We start from the raw sequence: 18,422 nt of genomic DNA, 5'->3' as shown, positions 1-18,422 counted from the left end.
ACCCATTTCTTCACAAAATCTTAATGCATCTATGCCCATTTGAACTTTTTGCAGAGTCTCAATTCCACTTACATTGTTAACTTTATCTGCACTTTCCTGCATACATAATTTTGTGACAGAATATTCTTCTGATAATCTTACTGTTTCGAACTCCTTACTGATCACAACTCACCTTTTTTAAAGCATGTGTTACACAAACATCCTTCACACACCAGCTGTACAGCCAAATAGCTGGAAGCCACTCAGACAACAAATATTCCTAGTGCTTTGCTGCAAAACTCTTCATTTCATTTAAAAAGATATGGTTGTTTCAGCACTCTGCAAACATTCAAATAAGGACAACACTTGCTGTGCAACATATTAAGACAAGCCTGAGCAGATTTCCTGCATGAGTCTTACTGCAGTCACCACAGCAACTCACAGACCACTCACAACCAAGGCAAACACAGGATTTTGAATGCCAAATACTCCCTTACTTCTGCTGATGAAGTGTTGTTGGCCATGGGCTTTGGTGGATCATGAGACACTGCTAAGGTTCCTGTGGAAGTAGTCCCAGCTACTGTCAGCTTTGCTGCATCGGCAACTTCTCCATTGGGTAAAATCCCATCAGCAAACCAAACACGCCTTTGTTCTCTAGGCTGAGCCACTGGAGAGAACATAAAAACCAGCATTTAACATCTCACAGCAACACTGCCTAGGAAAATCTGAGTACAAAACTGCAAAACGGAAAAAATAAATATAAAAATGTGGATTAGAAGGAACTTAAGATATTACCTAGTGCATTCCCTATGGCAGCATCATGTACAGAAACAACCACTGAGAACAGTTTACATGTCCTGAAAAACCTGATGTCCCTGCTGAGGGCAGGAACAGCTCATGGGCATTAGCCATTATTTGGAATGGATGAAGTGCAGATATTCTTTCCAAATTCTTCCTACAGGTAAACTGAAAGAAAAATGAAGTGTTCTTACCTTCTGCTCCAGGATGCTTCAGAACTCCCACAGGTACCATGACAGTGGGAGGCGGGGAGCTCAGGGCGCCCGAGGCCTGAGCCTGCTGCAAAGGAGGGATAGTAGAACAGTATTCAGCAGGATTGTTAGGGTTAGGGCTCTGGCTTGAGGCACTCATCATGTTCTCCCAGGCTTGAGCTAAAGCAAACAAAGAACAAGAGCCATCAACACAGAGCAAGGTATCTAACAGTCCAAAACACTGTGTTAAGTTCTCAGCTGCTGTCAGTATGGACCCTGCCACCTCCCAAAGACCATTCCCTCCATGTAACAGCCCAGGAGACTGCAATTAAGCAAGAAAAGCACAAGGAGAAACTGCACTGGCCCTGTGCAATAAAAATATCAGTCCAAAAAGAAGTATTTTCTGCAAAGGGTTAAAATACACTTTGACTTGAGCGATGCTTAGCTCCTCATGCTTCATTTTGTTTCTTCTTCAAAGATTTAACTGAAAACAGTCAATGTGTACGTAAATATATATATATGTATATGTATATATATATATATATATATATCACAATGCATGGAGAAATGGAGGTTTTTACTACAAATCTTTCATAACCCATAAAATACTTGAGCAGATTTAGCTTTCATTTATGATAAAAAGCACCCTGCATTTCTCTATGTCCAGGGCAGCTGTGTGCAGATCAACAACTTTTATTCTTAACTCTAAAAAAACCTTTATGCTATTAATTTGAAAGGCATGACTTGAGCCTTAATTCAACTGGCCAAAAAAAAAACCACATAAATCTTCTTTGTCAACAACATCTATCATAGGAAAACCTCCTCCAGTGAGTAAACCAGACTATCTCCACAGTGCTACTTCTTTTTCACCTCTAAGGGAGGCTTGTAGCAAGATGCCAGAAAATCCTATGTGTGTTTGCACCCACAACCATATTAGTGTGTTACAAATAAATGCATTCTTTGAGTCAGGCACAAATATCATGGCACCTAAGCTCTCAGAGCACGTACACCCTTGGGTTCCTTCAGCTGCAAATTGTTAAGAAAACCAAGGTGGAAATAACAAGACCAAAAAAAAAGGCCAAACACAACTCAACAGAACAGAAACCCTCCTGCTTTCCCCATCAATCTGCAAAACCAATAGTGAAATGCTTGTCAATGAAAAATGTATTGGCATTCCAGCTGAGAAAATTACTTGAACCAAAGCACTTTTTAAACAGCAATTCTATACCAGTTATAGCAAAAGTCCTGAAAGAAGAAAGCATTAAAAATGCACAGTTATCTGTCCAGGGCTCCTTTATTAGAAAAGTAAATGAGCATTCTTAAAGCCTTCTTTAAATGGAGCAAAGTGCCAAGTCAGCAGATCTACCAACTGAAAATACACTGAAACTAGCATTGGAAACTGATGAGACACACAGCCTGGCCATGGAAACGTGCCAGAAAACACACAACCCTCCCCTCACACCCAGGTCAAACACAAACCTGGTTCTGAGCAATCAAGTGAAATAATAACTGCTTTTACAGTTCCTACCCCTGCTTCCAGGACTGTGCAAAGATTAATGCTTAACCTGCTGCACTGACAGGGACAAAAGGCCCAAAAGCTGCACTGACAAAAGAAACTGGAAGGACCAGGAGGGCTGGGATGCAATCAGGCTACAGGTGAACTAAGCCAAAGCATCACCACGAAGCACTGCAGCAGGGACAGGAACCCAGGGAGACAGGGCAAGCACAGCAACGGCCTGGAAGGAACCAGGCACTGGTGTCACTGCTGCCATTCATGTGCATCTGCCCTGGCAACAGGACAGAGAGGCTATCAAATGAAATCATTATAATGTGATCAGTTTTATTATGTCTTTTTGAAACAACACTTTGGTTTCAACAAAATATTTACAGATTCTTCCCTTCCCCCAGATGAAAATTAATCCTACTCACCAGGCCAGAGCCAGCTGTCTTTTGCTAACTGTATTTGTAATTCCCTGTTCTTGAACACCTTGAAATGTGTTCATTTCCCCATCTCAAAATGTAACAGTTTAGAACCCCTTCAGCATCATTAGTGGGACTAGATTTAATTTCTAGATACTGCAATCTACAATTTCCTGTCACCTTACATTACCTGTCACATTTGGCCTAAAGAATTATTAATAATTAAAACCTACCACTGCACAGTGATTAATGTTTAATATTTTTGAAGCATTTCATCTTTTTGCAATTTTTTTTCTGAGAAAATTATATTCTTGTTTAATAACAGATACTGTCTACTTTTATATTCTCATCTCAAGACTAAGCACTCAGTTACTTTCAACCAAACCTGAACCAATACTCAACTTCTTTAGAGAAAAAGTAAAAGCTATGACCTTAAGTTCAGTTTAGATGTTCAAACAACAAAGTAAGTGATCTTTCTGAAAACAGACCAAATAATCCACTATGCAGTAATATGTAAAGATAATGCCAAAATTACTTTCTGTGATGCTGACACAAACCACAATTTTCCTGACTAATTCTTGGTTAGAATCTCTGCTAAAAGTCTCCAAAGTTTAGCTAAACAATTGCAGCAATGGATATTCCATGATAAACCATCCTGATAATTACTGAACAGCAATTCTAACAGTTAAAAGTTGGCATTTAGAGCCTGAATTTCCCTGACTTCTCATTGTACCTTTTAGAATGTTAGAATGCACCTGCCAGACCGTCCTCTACCACTGAATTCACTTCTGGCATCAAGTTTCAGTGATCCAGATATATATTTGTACCCCAGGACCAAGACACCCATTCACTTTCCCACTAATAAGCCAAAATGCCTGGAATTTCTCACTATGAGACAGGTTATCTCATGAATTAAGCACCTACATGGGTCCTCTCTCAACCTAATCCAATTCCTCTGCCTTCTCAATTCAAGACAGAAGAAGTGAACATTGAGTCTTCCAGCAGCAGCTGTCTCAGTGTCATGGGCATATCTCAGCTGGACAGATCATCACCCAGGGGTAGCTGCCAGTGTGGGAAGTTCTGGAGATTTTCACAGCCTCAAGGGAGTGCTCTGTGTTTCCCCATATTTATAGCACAGCTCTAAAGTGTTAACACAATAAAGAACAACACACAAAATACACTCCACAGCCTGCTGGCCAAAACCAGAGTTTTTCTTTACACCAAGCAGAGGTGATAGAACTTCCTATCAGTTCTACTGTGTGAACTTCAGAACTACTTGTGACCTCTCTCCTGTGTGCCATGTTTTCACCAGGCTTTTAGCCACAGCACCACCCTGGGTTTGACACTCTCCAGGAATGTGTGAATGTAACCATCAAAGCTCAGCTGTCCACATTTGGGGACCTGTATTTAGACAAGACCTCCTACTCTAGCATCAAGGAATTAAGAAGAGGAGCTGAATTAATTTGTGGATAAATACTACTTTCCCAATCTCCTATAGTGCATGATCTAGAACAGGCACATCATGCACATCTTTGGCATTCCATCTAAATGTGTAGCAGCCTATCTACTCAGGCAACTAAGGATACAGAGTACACTTCTGAATAAACCTCAAAGTCCCAGTTTTTGCAATCCTGGTAGAGTACTCCCAAATGAAAGCTTTCAAACTCACTGCAACCTTACCAGTTTTTCTACTCTTCACTGGGAATCCATGCCAGCCTCTCAAGCACCTTTACTGTTTCAAATACTTACCCATACAAATGAAGTATTTTGGTATTTTTTCTTTTCAAATGCCCTCACTGCAGCTCCACACAAAGCCAGTGAGGTGCCAGAGGTTCCCTGTCCACTCACCATTCATCAGCACTGAGTGGCAGATCACACACACTCTGGCTTCCTTTCGGTCCATGTACAGCAGCTTGCACTTCAGGCTACAGCACGCGGCACAAAACACCTGGAACACAGGGAAACTGCTCAGGGCTGTGCACAAATATGGGACAAACTGATGGAACTGCACAAGTGAGTGTCTGCAAAGCTCTTGAAATGCAAAAGACAGAGGTAAAAAATCAGTATTTTCCCATTAAAGCCACAGTGACCAATACCTACCCAGGGTGCCTGTAGTACTAATCCTGAGGATTATTTTGTGGAACACATAAACACATTTTGTCCTGATACTGCACAGCAGTGTTGTTAAAATTTGTTTGGCATAAATGACAATGGGGGTAAAAAATACCTACCTCATTACAATCCTTCACAGAATTAACAATTTGGGAATTAACTTCAGTCTTAGAAAAAGCATGAGTACTTCCTAGAATTAAATAGCAATTCAATGCACAAGTATTCCATATATATAAAAGAAACTGCTATGGCACAGATTAATTCAAACTTAATGAATTCTTTGTAACAGCACAACTCATCTACATGGAATTGGACATTAGAAGGAATTTTTGGACATCAGGAGGAATTTCTTCACAGAAGGGGTGATTCAACATTGGAATGGGCTGCCCAGAGAGATGCCGGGGAGGTCCCTGGAGGTATTTAAGGAAAGACTGGATGTGGCACTCAGTGCCATGGTCTGGCTGACAAAGCAGTGATCAGTCATTAGTCAAGACTGGACTTGATTATCTCAGGAAGTTTTTTTCAACCTAAATAATTCTGTGATTCTGATAGCAACTCCAGATATGAAGCTAGTAGGTTTGAGGAGGAACAGTGACTATCAAAATGTTTTAAGTGTTAAACACATAAACCAAGACATTTCAGAAAGCTGAATGACATTAGTACTGCAAGAAAATCTTGCTCCATTTCTATAAAAAAGCTCATTTTGACATGAATGCAAACATCACAGTATCACAACAGGAGGGAGAACTCAGGAACTGCATTGGGTGCACCCTGGCTGCTGAAGGGGCTGGGGCAAAGCCCAGGGAGCACAAAGTGCTGTGGAGATGCAGCTGCAGTGCTGGTCCTTCTCCCCTGCAGCAGCTCTAAAAACTCCCCAGTCCTGGGCAGGAAACATTCCTGAAGCTTCTTCCAGACAAGCAAAACCATCAAACATGAGCATGGCTTGTGCACCAGAACACACTTGCATGCAGACAGGATCCTACAGTAGCATCTGCCTTCTCAAAATCCTGCAGAACACGAGCCCTTAATGATTTCTTATTCATTTTAAATAATGATATTGTCTTTATTTTAAAAAAAAAACAGTAGTTCCTCAGGGTTATTTTTCCGGTGATATGAAGATGCTGATGAACATCGACTTCCTGCAGAAAGGTAATGTCACACTCAGGAGATCTGCAAACAGCAGCAGCTGCCTAACAAATGAGTTCAGATATCAAGAGAGAATTTCAACATTTAGTTGTGGGTGGATATTATCTCTGCAATACACTATGCATTATTATGATCTATAACGCTTTCTAAATTAAAAAAAATATTCCATCACTCCAGCAGCATTATTTCTGTAATACAGACAAGAAGCTACACAGGATTGTTATATATAAATGTGTTTAAGCCTAATTAAATTTCAACCAAGTTAAAGATCACACCAAATTACAACTACTTTTAGTGGCAAGTGTTCAAAATAAGCAAATACAGGTTCTGAACTAAACATGAGAGCTGAAAAACAAACGTGCAGAAAGCTCAGCCCTGTCTCATTAGAACCAGTTTTAATGTTTTCTAACTATGACAGCTCAAACATTTCAAAAACAAAATATAATTAAGCATAGACTGGAATTTTAATGCAAAAATAAAATCCACCCTTTCACATATGTGAAAACCTTTAAAAAACCAAAGTAAATATATTTGAAAAATCTGATTTCTGCACTTACATCTTAACCCAATTTACATGTATTCTAGGGAATATTTAAAACAACATCACAGCATATTTTAGAGACATTTGACATCATTTCAGTTCTCTGGGCAAAACTTCCAGTCAAAAGTTCATTCAGTATTGAACATGGAAAAATCAATGTTGTCAACCATAAATGAAGACCCAACACAAATTAATATCTAATTTAGGACCCTTTTTCAAACAATACATTCATGAAAGCTCCCGAATGCAGTGATTTAAATATTAAAAGAGAAAATAGAAGCAATGACAGAACATCCCCACCTCCTCTCTTAGGCTGCACCAGCCCTGAGCAGCAGGGAACGTAATCCAGCACAACTGACAAGTCAGACTTGTTATTAACAATCACCAAGTCATTATCTCAGTATACCATGACATAAAAAAAACAACAGAGCAGTGTCATAGCAAGTTTTTGTGTTACTAAGGCTTTCAGGTTCACTAGGAGTTGTTAAAGAATTAGTTGCTAGTGGAATTGCTGATTTTTTTAGTATTTTAGTAGAAAAATATAATTTTGATTGTCAATAAAAAAGATTGCATATAAATCTTCTGGTTTTCCTATCAAGGATGATGATCTAATCTGACAATAGAAGGTACATAAATAGGTAACATATAATTTATGAATGTGTCCACACATTCATCAGGTTCTTTATTTTAACTCAAAATTTACTCTAAGTGTATTACTTTCTATCAATCCAAATGGTTCATATCATCCATTAACTTTGCAATTATTACCCTGAAATTAAAAACCCAGACTTCCTAGTTGCCACTCAATTATTTTTAAATGCAGTGTTCATTCCCAAATGAAGCAGATACATTCACCCCTACTAAAATGATTTGTCACAACGCTAATAAAGCTTAAACAAAAACTGCTGTGCTAAAGCTTGTGTTCAAAATACTTCATCCCATGACTTCCCTTAGAAACAAATAATTGCAAGGGCTGAAGACTGTTTCCCCAATTCTTTTGGTGAGGTTCAGACCTTTAGCAGTGGAAGCATCCCTGTGGTTCAGGAGTTACCTACAGCACACATGGTGTGGGTTGTTTCTGTGATTAGGCTTCCACTACTGCAACCAGAAGAGGTTTTAGCTTCTAGATCTGTTCCCTGAGGAATGGCTTTACTGGTGAAGTTCTGAACTGCTCTGGGGAAAAAAGGCAGAAAGCAGGAGCAGAGAGCTGAGAACTGGGATTTCTCAAGCCACTGCAGCCACATTCATCAGAACTTGTCTGTCAAAGCTTTGGTCTGTCTCTGCCCAGCATCATACAGGAATTAAGGGCTGTAAAGCAATTTGCAGTTTGTGCTGGGTATTATGTGACTTACACTGATCCTTAGCATTTATTAGTGAGTCCTTTTCACCACATCTTTTGGCTGCACTTGTGCAAATTTGGCCCAGATAAACACTTGCTGATAAAAGCTTGTAAAAACAAATCCATTCTAAGTCTACTGAGTCAGTTTGTCTACTGAGTAGAGGTATTTTTTATTTTATCCATTTTCCTACATATAATCCAAAAAAAACCCCACTGGCACTGGTGGTTCTTCTCAAGGTTTGTCAGAAGAATGTAAAAAGAAAAAGAAAAAAAAACATATCAAAATTTTTGGCCTTGTTCCATCATTGCATGTTTTATCCATTTACAGATACTTTTATTTTCTGCATTCATTTGTGTTACTCGGGGCTTCAGTCATTACAGAGGAACAATTAAATCCAAGCAATAAACTTTTTTAAAACACAAAAATAAGTAAAAAAATTTACTGCACATAAAATCTGAAGTCACATTTGTCCAACTAGGAAAAAAAAACCCTAAATAACCGTATCAGTTAACATATCAAAGCTAAAATCATGGACAACCCTTTAACTTCCATGCCTTACAGATTCTCCTTAGCTGCTATGAGAAGAATGAGGCCGCTGATGGAAACCCAAAGTACACTGAAGGCAGGCATGTGCTTTTTGTGATGCTCATTGATCACCTGTGGTCAGTACTGGCTCCACATCAGGACTTCCACTGCAACCAAGATGCTGCAGGATGGGCTGAGCCAAGTGCAAATCCTGGAGCAGAGCACAGGGAATGTTTGCTCAGCTTTTCAGAGAGCCCTGGGAAAGACTGCTCAGCATGTCTCCAGTGAGAGGCTGAGTGCTGCGCTCTCTGGCTCCTAAAGGGAACAGGAGCAAGCCTGGGGGCTCTGCTGGGCTGCTGCCAGAACCAGCTGGCACCAGGCTTTGAGCTTTCCTGATACATTTGCTTCTTTTAGGTTCTTTATCCAATCATTCTGCCCTCCCTGCACTCTTCTGGTAGCAAAAATTATCACCCATAGCAGCCAGGTCTTTCAATCAACTTCAGAAACTTTTGAATGAACTGAAGTTTTTTTATTCTACTTCTTGTTGGTTTTGGTATTTCTTACTACAATATTCATTAATAGCTAATTAACAAGAGTGTTAGTTTACTGCTTTTGAATCATCATTATTTTCTCCCTGAGTTCCTGCTTATGTCACTGATATATATTTCAGTAAAAGATATCTGGAATACTTTCCAGGTTAATAATTTACAATAAAATCATCACATAAGAATTTGAGTTCACCTAGATGGCACATACATAAAATGTTAAAACATTCTCAACAATAAAGTATTTCTTACACAACAAAAAGTGATACAGAAATTGTGCTTTAGTTGTTTTCATTATGACATTTCTCACTATGTGGACATACACCAGATTACAGTTAATCACTTTTTTTTTTCCCCCAAGAGCAAATGTATGTTTGAAAACATGTTAATACTATTTAAAATAATGTAAGCAATATGAGAATAGTAGAGAAGACTGAGAAGAACTGAGTTTATCAGCCATGTAAACCAGCAGGAATGCCAGCAATCCAACAGCCCACTCCCAATACACAAGTTTGTTTCAGTCATTTTAATGGGATTATTGATGCAGTAATTTCTGTAAAGCAGTTTCCTGAACTTAGTAATTTTATAAAAGTTCTGACATAAACCCAAGGATGATCATTGCAATCAAGAAATACAACTGCTCATTTAGACTAAAAACAATGAGTTACTCTTTATTGACACACTAAATAGATCAGAGCTCAGAAATTCCCATTTTGCTTCACTCAGACACAGCTTTTTAGGAAGAGGTGTCACAGGTAACTATATCCAGTAGCTTAGCAAGCCCTCTGATGTTGTGCAGTACCAGGGAAAAAAGGGTGCTTTGAGCTTATTCACAAAATATGAACTTACCTTCCCACAGGCTCTGCAATGGTGCCTTCTTTTGGTGAATGTAAATCTGGCCTCACATTTCATACAGTTTGGTGCTTGAGAGTCTGGAACCCACACAGGAGCCACCTCACCCAAAGTCGTAAAAGGCTTTCTGGCTGGAGCTCCCAGCTGGCCAGCTCTGAGATCATTATCTGGACTATCTGGGGCTACTGCAAGGCACGAACTATTAGAGACTCCAGATTCATACTCGTCCAAATGTTCCCCATTAGAGCCAGTACCAGAGGCATTTGAAGATGTTTCACCAGGAAACGTGTCTGCTGTATCCCCTAACTGTGTCTTACCAAAGACATTTTTGTTTTTACTACTACCTCCACAATTTGGGGGAATAACATCATTTTGTAAGTGGTCCGATAATGGCTTCGGAATCTGCAGTTTCAGATTTGTGGGTTGCTTAGGTCTTGCACCACCAAAAGGAACACTATATTGCAGGTTAGTCACTGGTTTTGGTGAAGTCTGCCCTTGCATGGATGAAACCTGACTACAAAGATTATGCAAATAATTTTTCTTTATGTGATCACCAGTGCTGTTTAAAATAAGACCACTCCCTTCTGTGGCCTCATTTCCTCTCTGTTCATAAATATTAGTGTAACATTCTGACTTGCTCTCCTCAATCTCCTTTTCCTCTGTTACCGAGTCTTCCTTGGAGGGTAAAGTCTTTGGAACATGAGCAACAACTGGGTTCTGCATTCCATAGGAATCACAACCATTAGACAGAGAGCTTGCTGCTGATGTAGCCATCACATCAGAGAGACTGGACCCTCCAAGCTCATCTGTACCAGACCCTTTTAAGTCTATGCCTGCCTCCAATACCCCATCTTCATCTTCTCTGCTATTCCCACATGCATCATCAGGCTGTTTGGTCTGCAAAAGTCTTTCATTCTCTCCTAGAGTTTGCTTATTATTCATCTCATTCAACTTTGTCAGCTCCCAATTAGTCATCTCCTGAGATTCAGGGTAACATTCTGCCATGCTGTGCAATTCCGTTGTGCCGAGATTTTTATCACATTCAATGACTTCGCCTTCAGTGGCACCAACATCCTCTGCAACACATTCCTTGTAATTGCCACTTCCAGCCACGTTAGGCTGACAGGTCTCGGTGAGCCCAGATAGCCTAGACTGCAACTGCTGGGTTGTTTCCTGTTCTACGATTAAGCTTCCACTACTGGAACCAGAAGAGTTTTCAGCTTCTAGATCTGTTCTCTGAGGAATGGCTTTACTAGTGAAATTTTCAACTGATGTACAATTTTCTTGCATTTTAGCAGTACCATCAACTGGTCTCTGTAAGAGAGTCACTGCATTGATCCCTGCAGTTGTAGCTTCTGAAAACAGCAAATCTTTATTCATATTAAAATCCTCCTTTAATCGAGAGGAGGGGCATGCAGCAGCCAGGCTTTCAGATGAAGCGTTAATCAAATGACTTACAGCATCATCTTCAGTGCACAGCCTGTTTACCTGCTTTTCTGTATCAATATCCTTTTCTGTGGATCCATTTACAGTAACACTGAGCTGGTCACTCTGTCGGTTTTCATTATCCAGTGTAAAGCTAATAGAGTCCATTAGGGACTGACTGTTGTAATTTGTACAATCCACCACATCACCACTTTGTAGTGTTCTTCTGTCACAGTTGTGCATGACTGCCACGACTAGCACATTTTTCTCCTCTGGCAAGCAAGCTGTATTTCCACATTTCTTTTCTCCTGCTTCCATAGAGTTACACTGATCATCCCGATTACTATTTCTTTTAACCAACTGATCATCTGCTGCTGCCTGATCATCAATCCACATGACTGGGGTCTCTGGGCTTATGCTAAAATCCTTTCCATTAGCACAGCAATCCCCTCCTCCTGTTGGTGTAGTCACTGAGTGGGACAAGGAGAAAGACTTTAATCTCTGCTGACATTCATTAGGACTTGGAGCTTCATTCACGTTGGCCACGGCCGAGTTGAATGACAGGCGCCGAGAAGGAGGATCTAGAATCTGATTCCACTTTGCACCCAGCAGAGTAGGTGAAACAGCGGCATCTGAAAAAGGGTTTAAACAACAAAACTTACTGCCTTATTAAAGCTACAGGTTCTATTAATCCTGCTGCATTAGAATGTCCCAAATAGAAATGCAGAAGTGTTCAAATATGGGCACAAAAATGAAGCGCACCTGTCATAACCAACATCCTTGGTCAACCATTAGTAGTGGATTTCCATAATGTTACTGGAACTCAAGAAGTTTAGAGCTACCCCAATTAGTATCAGGTTGAATTTGCAAAAGCAGCTTTAGAGCATTGATTAATGTATTTTAGACAGCTGGAAGTGCCTGGAAAGATTCTCACCCCCATAAAATGAACATTTCAACTTCCTAGACAGCAAAGAATGACCAATTAGACTAAGCAAAAAATTTAGTGCTTTGAACATGATAGCCTTCATCATATGATTTATGTGACCTAATAAAACATTTCTGCTAAAGAAGCTTAAAATAAGTTTTGCCTGATTTGTTGAAAATAAATGATTCAAATATTGCTACTGAGATTAAGCTTCACAAAACCTTTCTTTAAAAGTGTATGGCACATTTGCTATTAATAGAGGAAGAAATTTTACAAAGGTAAACAACATGAATGGAAGCAGAAGAGAATGCTATTAAGAAATGCTGAAGACATACTATGCAAAATTAAAAGATGTTTTTTGTAAATTCTGAGATTAATTTGCAACTCAAACCCTCAAAGGGTATCACAGATCTCCCCCTTTCCATACTGTCCTCTGGAGAAGAGATCTGATGTGCATCTACAATCCTCTTCAAAATGACTCACCTTCGTTTTGCTCAAATTCATCTAAAACCTTATCGAGGTTATATGCCTCTGCTTGGAAATAGTTCTCCATTTGTCAGGGAACAACCACCAGATCCTTGTCTAAACCTGCCAGAGAACAAATTACAATCAGATGCTTAACCTTCAGTCAGCAGTGTTCCCTTACATATTGTCCTGATTTAAGGGGAAAAGTCCTTTGTAAATCAAATTTTACATACATCACAGACATAAATCAAAAGTATTTTCCAGGAATAAAAATCATTTGTGTGCTTAAACTTGTTTCATTCAGATTAACAACTTCCCCAAACTTGATTTGGATTTTATTACCTCCAGTCTCTCACATTAATATGTCTGGCTATTGGGATCACCATAATGGTAAGAGCAAAACTGCTGTGACACCAGTCTTAAAAAAAAAACAAAACAGCCTAGAGAAACCAGAAAGGCCAACTAAAAAATCTGAAGACCTGACTTTCAGATCTCTGCTACCACCAATTACTTCATGTGGCTTTGAACAAGGAGTTTCAACTCCCTGTGCTTCTGATTTTTTAATGTACCGTAGGCTAGCAGTACTCTGTGTCAGTCCTCATTCCTCTCGAGATGCTTCAAAGATTCATGCTTGTAAAAGTTGTTAAGGGACTTAATGGGTGTTACTTGAATTGTGCTACCTCTCAAAATGTCTACTTTAATAATCCTTGTTTCCCTGAAAGGCAGCCACTGGAAATCCAGTAAAATGCACAGAAGTAAATAGTGTCATCAAGAGATAATGCTCTCAGGCTAGAAAAGAAGATGACAAGAGAGAAATGAGGGGGAAAAAAAACCAAAACCAAAGCAAAAAGCCAACCCTGAATCGTTACATAACTCTCTTCACATTATAAGTAATATTTTGCCCTAACACCAGTAACATGGACGCCTCACTACCAAAGTCTTGTAGCAACAAGACACCCTGATTCATTTGTCCCAAACATTCACTACCAGCAGAGACATTTTCCATGGGAAATGTGTGCCATAACCTATAAACCACAGAGACCTTGACTTGACCTGTTCTCTGAACATCATCCAAAACAGCTTTATTCTCTTCAGAGCTGGCTTTCACTGTTGTGAAATAAGGCAATGGAGGAGGAGAGGGTGAGAACCTTGTTTTGCAGCATGAAGCAGTGTTAGATCTGACAGCTCAAATAAAAACCTGCTTTTTTCCACCAGAGATACAACACACTAGAGGAAGTTTCCAATTTAAAACAATACTTTACCATTACCCCCACAGGATCTGGATTTGAGGAAAACATCAACCACCTTTATTTCCATTACTACAACATTTCGTATTTACAAATTCACAAATTATTAATATTTACAGTACAACAGCTTACAACAGCTGCAGTTAGGTTATTGATAGGAAAGGGTTGTGCATTAAAATATCACAAAATGCAGAGTTCAAGTTTTCAAGGTCAACTTAAAATTTGATACATGGTTGTTTTAAAAGGTGATCATGATACAACATAAATACATTGCTATTTAATATAATTAGACTAAGGCATGTGTTAAAGATATACACAGAAGCAAGTTTTAAAGAAATTTAATCTAACATGCATCAACAGAAAAAAGACCATTTGCAAAATAATTCCAAGATAAACTAGACTTGTCATCTAACATACTCCTAGATTTGTCCTCTGTTCTGGAAACTTAGATTAATTCCTTCTGCAAGGAAAACAGATGATTTGCCATATCATTTACTGTGCACAGATGCACAGATCATAACATAGGCAATGGAAAAGCTGCCCACCTCCATCGCCAGCTGTATTTCAGGAGTCTCAAAAAGTAGCACTGTTTTGTACAAAATACCAGGTGACTGCACATCCATTTATAATGTATTTCATTTACATTACAATGGTAACATTGCTCCTAGCAAACAATTGATGAAGACATATATAATTATTCCTAGGCAAAGTCCTGCTACTGAAGTCAATGATGCAAAGAGTATTTGTCAGTGAGGCACTGCAAGACTGAAAAATGTCATAACAAATTTTTGTGCTCATGAGTTCCAAGTGAAGAGAGAAAAGACCTTTTATATCACTATTGTTATTTCGCTCACTGATGTACCAGGATACATGGAGAACCTTTTATTTTTAAGCTCAAAGTCACTAAGATGACAGCCACTCTAAATGAGATCTCATTGTCTGTTGCAGTAGGTATTTCTCAGAAAAGGTCAGCTGCAAATCTTTAGGTCTCATATCTAAAATTATTATTATTATATAAAAGAATGCAACAACCCCCCAAGCTTTTCTGCAAGCTTCTGCCAAGGGCAAAACACGCTGCCAAATCCACAGAAGTCCTTAATGTCCTCTCCTCTGTCTGACAGTAAAGGAGGATGAGTACTCATGTTCCTAACAGATATCAGCAAGGCTTCCTGATTGTCAGCAACTCACATATTTTCCAGGTGAAGATTTAATGCTTCAACTCACCATAGCCAGCAACTCAAGATCAAAATAGAAAATAAAATGCTCTAACACAGCATGCCATAATAACTGAGGAGCTGTTTTCCCTGTGGTTTAGAATTTCATTTTATTTGAATATTTTTATTGAATGCCCAAGATAAATAAAAAACATGTTCTTTACAGGTCTTTTGAGACCTTTGACTGCATCTCACATGTACCACTATAAAAGTTTGGAAGACTTTTAGAATTACTCTAATCCCAAAGTTTCTCTTAGGACAAAGGTTGGCATGACATTTTTTCAAGGATCCTTAATAGTTGAGAAACTCTGTAGTATTGCCCAAATATCCTGAGTCAGGGCACGAAGAGAAGCTGATGAGCAAACACACAACACTTAGACTCTGGAAAAAGGAGAATAAAAACAGGAGCAAATCAGAAAGAAGTTTCAGTGGTAATTTTATGCTATCAAAAAGGAGATCCAAAATTACTATATATTGGGATGAACAATATGAAGGAGAGGATCTTGTGCCAGTGCAAGGAAAAGAAAGCACAAACCAGCAATGAGTAAAAAACAGGAGATGTTTTTTTCAAAAATACAGTCCTCCATGCTAAGACTTGGCAGAAAAGACTAATTATGGAAAAAAAAAGTAAATTTTTACATTTTATTTAACTCTGTATACAAGAAAGATTGCTACAATGGTTACTATCCACTGGTATATAAGTCCAGAACTCAAGATCACTTGTTATCCATTGCAGAGTCATCTTCTGTCTTTCAGGGCAAGGAGCTAATTAAAACATGCAGTCTGTCAAACCAGATTATTTTCAAGCTCCTGTTGGATCACACATCATGCATAATTCAGGAAGTGTGTTTTACTTCTCAATTTCTTCATAACAACAGCATGGGCTTATCATCATCTTCATTTCTGAAACTTAGGAACTTACATTCCATGAAGCTTACATGCTTTACTCTCCCTTGATGTCTAAATTTAAAGGTGCATGTACCAGAAATGTGTGTGTCATATCCACCCAGAATTACTGCCCTTGTCATCAGAGCATTCAAACACAACTCAGACTGCAGCTGCATAGTGGAGGAAAGAAGGACACAAAGGTGTCCTTAAAATTAGGTGTTTCAAAGAGGCTTAGCCTTGGAGACTGCCTCTCAGATATCCCACATGCCAGTTTGGAAATTTCCGGGAAATGAACTGTACAAGAGACTGGCCTTGTGTTACACCTGCAAAGCAGCCAGACTCGTATTTGTGTAGGGCTCTGTGATAAGGGATTATGTAACCAATGATCTTCTGCACTGCACATCCTAAGTTATCCTTGGGATGTTTTCACCACAGGAACTGACAGCCTTTAGTCTTTCTAATTGTCTTTTAACAGTGGATGATCAGCTCATAATCACATTAATACACTGTCATAAAAAATGCACTGAAAGGAAGTAATACTGACATGCAACTGTTGGCCTCGCAGCAAAGACCTAAAAACCAGAAAATATGTAAAGAACCAGAATAGGATCTCAGGATTTTCTGTCATGCTGTCCCATGGAGACAACTCTTTCAATATCAAACTGTGAACCTACACGTTTCAGTAATCTCTTACAAAATGCTCAAACAGCTTATTATAGTGCTCATAAAAAATACCCATGGAAAGCTCCTAAGATGGAAGTCACAAAGGGCATGATCAAACTGAAACCAAACATTGCTTACTCATCCTGATAAAAATCACACATCCAGAAAATGGCATTTTCCCATAGCACGACAGCATGGAAGTACAGATGGACTGGACAGACAGATTGATTAGATCCAGGCTCCTGAAGACTTCCTTCAAGCCCAACAAACAATGGCCAAGTGCACATCTTGTTCCAGCTCCCTTCGGCGCTCTGTGTTACCTGTCCCTGCGAGTCAGGCACCTCTGCTGTAATGAACACTTTGTTCTGAGTTGAGCAATAGCTTTATTTAGAACTGATGAGATCTGGCTACAGCACAGACTGAGAAAGACTTTGCCCGCCTTCCCCCTCTCCCAAACAAAATAAGACACAATCTTTGCTCTAAAATGGGGTAATTACTCTCAGTAAAAAACAAAACAACAAATTGCTAAAAATACTCCATCATCTTCTTTAGAAGAGATCCATCCATACACAAAGGTATATGTATATAAATATATATCTGTAAGAATACATAAAAAACATTTCAGGTGCAAAACTCTGAATCATAATCTTCTAAAGCAGAACTTGCCTCTTACCTTTTTCTTACACATATGTTAAGAAACGAATGACCCTGTGCCTTCTCATGATGACAGCAGCACAACCAGCCAGTTCTGCTGAATCAGGCTGTTCTACTTGATCCTAGAAAATACAAACATGTATTTTATGACAGGCAATTCTGCCACAAACCATGTCCTTTTCAACACGTGACTGCAGCTAGCACAGGCATATTTGGCAAATGCTGCAAGCTTCAGATGATTTGGATTACATCTGCAGCTTTGAATTCAGGGATGTGTGTGCACTGTGCCATTATCGCTCTCCCAAAGTCTGGTGAAAAATGTTGCTAATAAAAACCACATTGTTACCTACCTGTTATTATTCTTCATTTAACTGTAAACCCTCAGTGTAACGCAGCAACTCCAACTGTCCTTGTATTCCTGATGACCTTGACTGTAACAATTTATAAAACTAGCCTCTGAAATCAATTATATTCTACTACAATAGGCCTTCCAAAAATAAAGAGCTAGTAGCTTTGATAGTCAACAAGAATTCACAGCCCTCTGAATTCTGTAAACTGTATTCATCAGCTTCCCACTGATTTTGTTACAGCTAAACAAGTGGTTTTGTCTTCAAATTATTCCCCCTACAATCTTAGGCTTCCTTCATTTCCTAAAGGCTTCTTCTCAGAAGGCCCACAATAGCACCAACCTTCAATAGTATGGAGGACCCAAGAGGAAAAAAAAAAAAGTCATCTGAAGAAACTTTTATTCTTCAATCCACAGCATTTCTATAGGTCAGGTTCTCATTTTCTCAGGCTGCATCCTAACAGCCAACATAGCTCAAAAATCCAACACAGCCATGGGCAGAGAAAACAGAAACCAGTTTATGACAAATAGTACAACAAGAAAAAGAATTAGATACGTTAAATTCATTTTTTAAGCTTTGCTAGCACTGACATTTTGACCTGTTAGGTAGTTGAAATATTTATTAGTACTCTGATGTAGCTGCAAC

At 39.1% G+C, this 18,422-nt stretch overlaps 1 protein-coding gene across 1 annotated transcript in view; it reads right to left on the bottom strand.

The window, feature by feature from the left end:
• Positions 1 to 18,422, bottom strand: part of ZFYVE9 (zinc finger FYVE-type containing 9) — a 56,296-nt gene that overhangs the window by 23,615 nt on the left and 14,259 nt on the right. Inside the window, 6 exon segments of the mRNA XM_036388071.1 lie at positions 477 to 646; positions 972 to 1,148; positions 4,737 to 4,836; positions 9,947 to 12,006; positions 12,783 to 12,887; positions 17,450 to 17,552. Coding sequence (XP_036243964.1) covers positions 477 to 646; positions 972 to 1,148; positions 4,737 to 4,836; positions 9,947 to 12,006; positions 12,783 to 12,852 — 2,577 coding nt within the window. The 5' untranslated portion in view covers positions 12,853 to 12,887; positions 17,450 to 17,552.

The sequence above is a fragment of the Molothrus ater genome, chromosome 9, assembly GCF_012460135.2.
Source record: "Molothrus ater isolate BHLD 08-10-18 breed brown headed cowbird chromosome 9, BPBGC_Mater_1.1, whole genome shotgun sequence".
NCBI classification, from domain to species: domain Eukaryota; kingdom Metazoa; phylum Chordata; class Aves; order Passeriformes; family Icteridae; genus Molothrus; species Molothrus ater.
Note: the sequence above shows the minus strand (reverse complement) of the source record. Positions and strands in the feature narration are given on the sequence as shown.